We start from the raw sequence: 10,000 nt of genomic DNA, 5'->3' as shown, positions 1-10,000 counted from the left end.
AAATCTTGTAGATCTGAGGCAAAGTGAAATTGACACCAGTAATTCCATCTATCATCATACTATCATGCAAGAGGAGCCACACATCAATGGATCATCCAATAAAATCAGCAGACTTCTAGATGTTACTACTGCTCGGCTTAGACTCGGTTACAAGTATCTCTGGGAATTCTCATTATCTGCTGATGTAGACCTGACCAAATGTAAACTGTGTCAACAAAATTATTCGCACACCCTCCGTCACTATGTGATGGAGTGCGAAAAGATACGTGAATTTAGAGACAATTCTATAACCAATGTTCCAGCGATGTGTAAATATTTCATTCAAAATGATCTGCTACTAGAAATTTTAGCCAAATATCCCCAGTTTGCTAACTGTAGGTAGTAAATGAGTGATTGTAACCTATCCACCGCTGCCCACTGGATGGGGGGCGGTGTGCAGGACAAACATATCAATTGTGACACTAGCTCTCCACATATGTCAGTTGCTTAATTTAGAACCTGTAATTGAGGTCGATCTCGAACCCATTGTTGATGTGACGACTTATATTGAATTTTGTAACTAGCTCATGAAGATTATAACTTGCTTAGCTAAATGAATTGTGGGGTTCAGTCCCTGAGCCCATTATGTGCCTCTGTAACCCTTTCCACTACCGTCCACAAGATGGGTATGGGGTGCATAATAAATGAACTAAACTAACTCATATAATCACTATAATAAGTATAACTGATATATTACAAAATTTAAAACCAAAAATACTTTAGGAAATAACCACAAAAAGGAATATAATTTTGTGAATATTTTTTCGTCCAAAGTCACAGGAAAACACGAAGGTTATGTTAAGATATATAAATTATATAGAAAAAAAAATATGTTGTAGAGAAAAAATGAAGAATATATGCAAGGAAACACTGTAGGTGTAATACTGTGAGTGTTGCAACACATGTGGCCTTGTGTTGCGCCACTAGCAGCCACAACCCGCCCCAGCCCACCCCCAGGAGGTGACAACGTAAGAAATACAACTGTTTTTGCTGAACCACAAGGGTTCGAACCTAGCACCCTAGCTAATCTATCGAGGCTTTTTACTCGAAAAACGTCAATATTGCGGTGCTTTAGTTTTGAGTAGAACCCCTGAATTATTGACGGATTGGTAGCCTGGTGTCCCGGACAGATAGCCTGGTGTCCGGGACAGGTAGCCTGGTGTCCGGGACAGATAGCCTGGTGTCCGGGACAGATAGCCTGGTGTCCAGGACAGATAGCCTGGTGTCCGGGACAGATAGCCTGGTGTCCGGGACAGATAGCCTGGTGTCCGGGACAGATAGCCTGGTGTCCGGGACAGATAGCCTGGTGTCCGGGACAGATAGCCTGGTGTCCGGGACAGGTAGCCTGGTGTCCGGGACAGGTAGCCTGGTGTCCGGGACAGGTAGCCTGGTGTCCGGGACAGGTAGCCTGGTGTCCGGGACAGATAGCCTGGTGTCCGGGACAGATAGCCTGGTGTCCGGGACAGGTAGCCTGGTGTCCGGGACAGATAGCCTGGTGTCCGGGACAGATAGCCTGGTGTCCGGGACAGATAGCCTGTTGTCCGGGACAGATAGCCTGGTGTCCGGGACAGGTAGCCTGGTGTCCGGGACAGATAGCCTGGTGTCCGGGACAGGTAGCCTGGTGTCCGGGACAGGTAGCCTGGTGTCCGGGACAGATAGCCTGGTGTCCGGGACAGATAGCCTGGTGTCCGGGACAGATAGCCTGGTGTCCGGGACAGGTAGCCTGGTGTCCGGGACAGATAGCCTGGTGTCCGGGACAGATAGCCTGGCTAGACTCATCCAAGTCCCCGAAGGCCATCTAAAGACCTCTCTCAGGATTTAAACCAAAACACTAACCTATTTTCCAGGTGCTTATTTACTGCTAGGTGAATAGAGACATCAGGTGCAAAGAAACCTTCTAAAACATCTACGTATGTCTGGTGTTGGAATTGATCCGGGGGACCTTCCGATAGTGAACTAACCTAAAGGGGGAAGAAGACGGGCTCACCATAGCCCGTGCTACTTGGAAAACTTCTTGTTCTAGGTAGCGAATCTTTAACAACAACAGCAGTGAACTAACTGAATACTGTCTGACTAGCCAACGAGGTGGGTGTGGTGGTGTGGAGTGGTGGTGGGAGTGACATGTTACTCATTCAGAGGTCAGAGGCAAGGAAACTCACGGCTCAAATTGATGTATGAACACTGACAACTGTGTCCTGAGAGACCTCTGGCGGTCGCAGGCGCCACCACACGTTAGCGGACTTACTCCACAGTTGCCCGCCTGGCTATGCGGCCAAAGGTGGTGTACGTTCGCGCGCACAACACGAAATTGATGATTTTGTCGTACCTAAACAGCCAGAAATGCGCTACTTGGTCTAGTATGCAAGATAAGGTTTGCCTAACAGGCAGAGCGATTTTTGTTATTTTCAGATATTTCTTTCCACGTTAGTTCTTTCTTAACAGTATTAATATATTATATTAGGAACATAAATTACTGACTTAATTATGCCAGGTTTGTCTAGGTTAAGTTAGGTTAGGTTAGGTTACTGTAGTTAGGTTAGTTTTGATCACATTCCTATGTAACTTTTGGCTCGAATTAAACAAAAATAAAATTATACATAATGTAATGGAAAACTTTATCATTCCTTAAGATATGTTAGTGAAAAAATAACATTTCAGGAGAATTCGGCTTGTTAGGCAATTTGGCGTATTAGGTACTACAAGTGTACTGAGGAGCGATGTCCGAGATGTAATGATTAATGTTGAAGGAGGATGTTTAGGTGTGAGGTTGGAACCAGGGCGGGAAGGTGGCAGGGACACGGCAGTAGAGGTTGTTGAGTGAATGAGAAAATGTTGCTGTTGGTTGAATAATATATTCACCAGGTGGGTAAAGGGAAGGAGAGCATGAGTAAGAGGATGAGTTATGTTAATGGTTTGGTTGACCTCCGAGAGAATCCTGCTGGCAGATATGAGTGCCTCATTCCTTCCCTTTTCTTGGTGCTTCCTTCTCTTTATTTCTGTGGCCTCAGCTCTCTTTTTCCTTGTTCTTATCCCCCTCTGAAGAAATACTTCTTTGTAGACTTGTAAATATTAAATTCTGGTTTTCTCCCGTAGTATTATCTCTGACTGTATCTGGGTCTCGTCTCATAATGTTCTCAAATATGAGTTTATAGGGAGCCGGTCGGCCGAGCGGACAGCACACTGGGCTTGTGATCCTGTGGTCCCGGGTTCGAGCCCGGGCGCCGGCGAGAAACAATGGGCAGAGTTTCTTTCACCCTATGCCCCTGTTACCTAGCAGTAAAATAGGTACCTGGGTGTTAGTCAGCAATCACGGGCTGCTTCCTGGGGGTGGAGGCCTGGTCGAGGACTGGGCCGCGGGGACACTAAAACCCCGAAATCTTCTCAAGATAACCTCTCAAGAAGCTTCCCTAAAGTAGGTCCTTATAGTTGCACTAACTATCCACAAGGTTGTGCTCGCTACACTGGCCTCGCGTGTCCGCTTTCAGCCGTGGCAGAGTCTTTCTTTAAGGACATTTATTTCCCCCATTGGCTGAGCTCAGCTCCGCCTTGGTTATTGTTGCTTTCATGTTGGTCACGTCCGCTTTCATCTCATTCATGAGTGTCACAGACTACACTATGATTCACTCTAGTTCTTGCGAGCTCTCAGAGTTCTCTCTCATGGTTACTCTCTCGCCACTCCTGGCATCCTGGCATCGTCTCTCACGCCTACCCACCTCCTGTGCCCACCTCCTGTGCCCTCCTCCTGTGCCCACCTCCTGTGCCCACCTCCTGTGCCCTCCTCCTGTGCCCACCTCCTGTGCCCTCCTCCTGTGCCCTCCTCCTGTGCCCACCTCCTGTGCCCACCTCCTGTGCCCACCTCCTGTGCCCACCTCCTGTGCCCACCTCCTGTGCCCTCCTCCTGTGCCCACCTCCTGTGCCCTCCTCCTGTGCCCTCCTCCTGTGCCTACCTCCTGTGCCCACCTCCTGTGCCCACCTCCTGTGCCCTCCTCCTGTGCCCACCTACATCCTGGCGCACCCTCGTCTCCTTGATCCTTCCAGGAAGAGAGCAGAGAGCGTAGGGAGAGAGTTCAGCAGTTGAGAATGGAGAAGGTCAATCTTGCGAGAAAGAGAGCAGGACTGGGCGTGAAGAAAGAAGAAATTGAGGTAGGGGAGACGGGACGGAGAGAGCGAGAGCGAGAGAGAGAGAGAGAGAGAGAGAGAGAGAGATAGAGAGAGAGAGAGAGAGAGAGAGAGAGAGAGAGAGAGAGAGAGAGAGAGAGAGAGAGAGAGGAGAGAGAGAGAGAGAGAGAGAGAGAGAGAGAGAGAGGAGAGAGAGAGAGAGAGAGAGAGAGAGAGAGAGCGCAGGGAGGGAGAGGCAAGAGAGGGTGAGGCTAGTGAGAAGGGGATAACGTAGTGACTCACACAAGTACCACAGAAGAGAGAGGGGGAGAGAGGGGGGTAAACGTGGGTTACCAGCTGACAGGTCACCCCATCACCACGTGTATAATGCATAGTTCTTCATAAATGTACCCACCCAATCTTCACACTATCTCTCCACCGCTAGCCACCCCTTACCCCTCAGCTCCCCCTCTGGCCCCCCCCCAGCTCCCCCTCTGGGCCCCCCCCCTCAGCTCCCCTCTGGGTCCCCCCAGCTTCCCCTCTGCCCTCCCCCCCCAGCTCCTCCTCACGTTATCCCTTAAGTAACTAAGCTGAACACGAGAGGAGGAAGGCAAATACAACACTAAGATCTGTGAAGAGCTGATGGTAATGTCCCAGTTCTGGCAGGTGTTGACGGCTCAGCTCCGCCCTCAACACGTGCTAGAACACAATACAAACAACTAAGAAATGTTTGTATTCTGCAGAGCGCTGTCTCAACGCAAGGTGCACCACTGAGCCCGCCGGCTGAACAGCGCGTGGAACGCTGTGTGCTGGACCAAGGATAGCTACTGAACTGCGTCCCCTGTGAGGGCCACCGTGTCCAGATCAACCCAACTGCGTCCCCCGTGAGCGCCACCGTGTCCAGATCAACCCAACTGCGTCCCCCGTGAGCGCCACCGTGTCCAGATCAACCCAACTGCGTCCCCCTGTGAGCGCCACCGTGTCCAGATCAACCCAACTGCGTCCCCTGTGAGGGCCACCGTGTCCAGATCAACCCAACTGCGTCCCCTGTGAGCGCCACCGTGTCCAGATCAACCCAACTGCGTCCCCTGTGAGCGCCACCGTGTCCAGATCAACCCAACTGCGTCCCCTGTGAGCGCCAACGTGTCCAGATCAACCCAACTGCGTCCCCTGTGAGCGCCAACGTGTCCAGATCAACCCAACTGCGTCCCCTGTGAGCGCCACCGTGTCCAGATCAACCCAACTGCGTCCCCTGTGAGCGCCACCGTGTCCAGATCAACCCAACTGCGTCCCCTGTGAGCGCCAACGTGTCCAGATCAACCCAACTGCGTCCCCTGTGAGCGCCAACGTGTCCAGATCAACCCAACTGCGTCCCCTGTGAGCGCCACCGTGTCCAGATCAACCCAACTGCGTCCCCTGTGAGCGCCACCGTGTCCAGATCAACCCAACTGCGTCCCCCGTGAGCGCCACCGTGTCCAGATCAACCCAACTGCGTCCCCTGTGAGCGCCACCGTGTCCAGATCAACCCAACTGCGTCCCCCTGTGAGCGCCACCGTGTCCAGATCAACCCAACTGCGTCCCCCGTGAGCGCCACCGTGTCCAGATCATGGCTGTGTGGAGTATCCAGGCTTCCGGTTTGCGCCTCCAATCCGCTACTAAATACTCTCATTCTCTCTGTCCTCAACATGTGGTCTTTGTCAGCAGTGAGCCGCTGCTGCCACCACACTCGAGGCTCTCAGAGAGGCTCTCTTGTTTGGGGCAATACTTCCCTCTCTGTTCAAGCCGTCACTCACGAATTTTTGTTCATCATTATAATTTATGTTGCTATCATTTTCTCTCATTTATCATTCTTTTTTTGGCAGTCATTATCGCTCTGGTTATCATTCTACTTCTCGTTATTATTGGTCGTCATGTCAGTGGATTTAAATATTGTTATTACGTCCCATATTGTGATCATTTAATAATCCTTATCACTATAATGTGGTATAATGGTTCTTATTGTCGATATTATCATTCACTGTTTTATTAATATGTTTGTTGACATAATTATTATGAATGGTGGAAGACGGGAGAAGACAGGGGATGATTCAGGGGAGGGGGAACAGGCAAAACGTAGGAGAAGGGGGCAATACGTGGGAGAGGGGGCAATCGTGGGAGGGGCCAGTGCAAGGAAGGAGAGCGTAAAACCACACTTGTATTAGCGACAGAGACTGGGGTAAAAACCTGGAGTCCTTAGCGTGTCCGCTGCTCATCCGTACACTCTTGCCAGCAAAGACTGGCTCCAGTGTGTTGCACCAGCCGTGTTATGAGACATTCTGGAGAGAGAGAGAGAGAGAGAGAGAGAGAGAGAGAGAGAGAGAGAGAGAGAGAGAGAGAGAGAGAGAGAGAGAGAGAGAGAGAGAGAGAGAGAGAGAGAGAGATACAGAGGCAGAGACATACAGAGAAAGGAGGAGTGTGAGAGTCGTTGATGTCTTATGTTTTCTGTTCTGCCGGTAAATAGATTTATTTCGTAGTAAGAATTTCTTACCGAGTCCTGTGTAATGTTTGCTCCAGTCTGTAGGCCTCTGGCAAGATCAGTGTTTATGGTGGTGGACTAGAACAACATTTTTGTCCCAAACTACGAAGCAATAAGGGAGAGAAGCGGACGCCCTATATGTCCCCCTCTGTTATCACAGAGCATTTATGCACCCAAACGTCCACACAACTCTTGCAATTATTGAGACTACCAGTGGTGGGGAATCTTCCCTACTCTCGGTGAATGAGACTACCAGTGGTGGGGAATCTTCCCCACCCTCAGTGAATGAGACTACCAGTGGTGGTGAATCTTCCCCACTCTCGGTGAATGAGACTACCAGTGGTGGGGAATCTTCCCCACTCTCGGTGAATGAGACTACCAGTGGTGGGGAATCTTCCCCACCCTCGGTGAATGAGACTACCAGTGGTGGGGAATCTTCCCCACCCTCGGTGAATGAGACTACCAGTGGTGGGGAATCTTCCCCACCCTCGGTGAATGAGACTACCAGTGGTGGGGAATCTTCCCCACTCTCCGTGAATGAGACTACCAGTGGTGGTGAATCTTCCCCACCCTCGGTGAATGAGACTACCAGTGGTGGGGAATCTTCCCACCCTCGGTGAATGAGACTACCAGTGGTGGGGAATCTTCCCCACTCTCGGTGAATGAGACTACCAGTGGTGGGGAATCTTCCCACCCTCGGTGCATGAAGTACCACAGAGAACAATGCTGCCGCAGTGTGAAGCAACTAACCGCCACATACAACCAGGGGCCAGATTCACGAAGCAGTTACGCAAGCACTTACGAACCTGTCCATCTTTTCTCAATCTTTGGCAGCTTTGTTTACAATTATTAAACAGTTAATGAGCTCCTAAGCACCAGGAGGCTGTTTATAACAATAACAACAGTTGATTGGAAAGTTTTCATGCTTGTAAACTGTTTAATAAATGTAAATAAAGCCGTCAAAGATTGAAAAAAGATGTACACGTTCGTAAGTACTTGTGTAACTGCTTCGTGAATCTGGCCCCAGATGGTCAAACTAGTCCGTCCTCCATAAATGACGTATATACTTATAAAAATATATATAATTATTTAGTTGTCCATTTGGTCGTATATATAAAAAATGGTGGATTGTAGTCAAAGAAAAATTATTATTATTGTGTATTAAGTAAATATATAGTCAAATTGGACGCAGTTATAGGTCAGAGGTTTTACCCATTACCCTTATTACCCATTAATGGGTAGTGATTTACCCATTACCCTCACTTCCCTCTGGTGACTTGAGTCACCGTTTCATAGTCTCAAAATGGCGACCAAAATATTCCGAGAATGAGAAAGAATTTTGGGTTGTTTACTAACATGTTATTTTAGTGTTCAGAGCGGACCAACCGGGCTGTGGTGGGTATGTGGGCCTGCGGGCCGCTCCAAGCAACAGCCTGGTGGACCAAACTCTCACAAGTCGAGCCTGGCCTCGGGCCGGGCTTGGGGGAGTGCAAGAACTCCCAGAACCCCATCAACCAGGCATCAAGCACTACTGAGCAGTGAAAGTGTAGTGACAATCCTAGGAAATATGCACATGTTAATTTTACATTCTACACGTTAATATTTTGAAAAAAAAATATATTTTTGACATTAGTCTCAGTTGTTCAGCATCAGTTCGCCGGATCATGCACACCTGCCAGAGCAGTAGTGCCCACATTGTTTGACATAAATATGACATGTTGTCCTCCTGACACTGTCCACCCTATGACCCAAGGGGGTGCCAGTGAACCCTTCGGGGGTGATAGTGTGCCTGGCCCAAGGTACTCAGTAACCCCCCGTCCCCCCCAGGGCCAGGCTTCAGGGACGGGGCCCGGGGCGGTGGCGTGGACGACCCGCACTGCCAATGTGGGTCACGACGGAGAACAGGAAGAAGTAAACAAAAGAGCCGCGACCTCGGTATCACAATTGTGGGAAAACTCCTCTAAAAGAAAGTCTTCCCATTCTCCGTCTATAGATTCCAGGTCATTTATCATTTCGCAACGCCGGCGGGGTTCCTGAACGCTTTATTTATTTTTTTGAGGTGGGTGGAATGCGGAACGGTGGTGGAATGGAGGTGTGTATCGACAGGAATTTTGACCGATATATATATATTTTTTTCAGTTTTGCTTTCTTTGGAGGTGTGTAACGTAGTCATTCCCGGGTCCAAATGAGAGACTTAGTTTTGTTCAGTCATTATTCAGCACACGGGGTCCTCGTAGCCTGGTGCATAGCGCGCAGGATTCGTAATTCTGTGGCGCGGGTTCGATTCCCGCACGAGGCGGGAAACAAATGGGCAAAGTTTCTTTCACCCTGAATGCCCCTGTTACCTAGCAGTAAATAGGTACCTGGGAGTTAGTCAGCTGTCACGGGCTGCTTCCTGGGGTGTGTGTGGTGTGGAAAAAAAAAAAAAAGTAGTTAGTAAACAGTTGATTGACAGTTGAGAGGCGGGCCGAAAGAGCAAAGCTCAACCCCCGTAAAAACACAACTAGTAAACACAGGTCTGCTGTGAGTGGTAGTGGGAGAGGGAACTACACCACACCAATAAGAGACTAATAAAAGATTCACGACATTTGTTTAGGGAGTTGCGCTTGTTATGTGTACTTGTGTGTTTTCTATCCCAAAAGTTTTGTTTTTCAGTGTATGGAGTTGGCCACAACACCGAACTCATTCCACTTGCTCAGTGCGTCTCACTGAAGAGCTTCCTCACGTCGCTCTCTTTCATCTTAATAGCTCATTTCCGTCTGTGTTCTTACGTTGTATGGCTTCGTGTGCTGAAGAGTTTGTCTTTGTTCAGCTGGTGATTGTCTTGAGGTGTAATGTATGTCATACTCCTCTTTCTTCTGGCTCTAGTCTCGTCATAAAAAGGAAATTTTAGTTCCTTTTGTCTAACTTCATTCCCTTAACTTTCTGAGACATAGACTAGCCTTATGGCAAACTTGTAGACTTTTTCAAATTTTCTTTTGGACTTTATGAGGTGTTGGGCCCATGTTGGTGCTGCATATTATAAAACTTGTCTCATTTTGGTTAGTTCTCCAACTAGTGCTGCTTATTCTTGCGCTACTGTGGCTCGGTCATCATCACCACACCCGCCTGCCATTCATTCACTTGTACTAGTAATTCACCATCTTTGAAAACACAGAAAAATAAGAGTATATGTGTTTTCCATTCAGCAAATAACTTGAATGGTTCCAGCACCTGAGCCGAAGCATAAATCCCAGCTTACACAGAATAATGCTCAAATGGCATTTAACTTTTCAATTCCTTCAGCTTCACAAGTCTAATCTTCCCTTATCTACAGTAGAGTATTTCTGCCATAAGGAGGCTTCTCCT

At 48.7% G+C, this 10,000-nt stretch overlaps 1 protein-coding gene across 1 annotated transcript in view; it reads left to right on the top strand.

The window, feature by feature from the left end:
• Positions 1-7,272, top strand: part of LOC123763391 (uncharacterized) — an 11,790-nt gene extending 4,518 nt beyond the window's left edge. The window contains exons 3-4 of the mRNA XM_045750545.1: positions 3,669-4,093; positions 6,813-7,272. Coding sequence (XP_045606501.1) covers positions 3,669-4,093; positions 6,813-7,272 — 885 coding nt within the window. The remainder of the gene's footprint in view (positions 1-3,668; positions 4,094-6,812) is intronic.
• The last annotated feature ends 2,728 nt before the right edge of the window (positions 7,273-10,000 follow it).

This window comes from Procambarus clarkii, chromosome 49 (assembly GCF_040958095.1).
Source record: "Procambarus clarkii isolate CNS0578487 chromosome 49, FALCON_Pclarkii_2.0, whole genome shotgun sequence".
NCBI lineage: Eukaryota > Metazoa > Arthropoda > Malacostraca > Decapoda > Cambaridae > Procambarus > Procambarus clarkii.
Note: the sequence above shows the minus strand (reverse complement) of the source record. Positions and strands in the feature narration are given on the sequence as shown.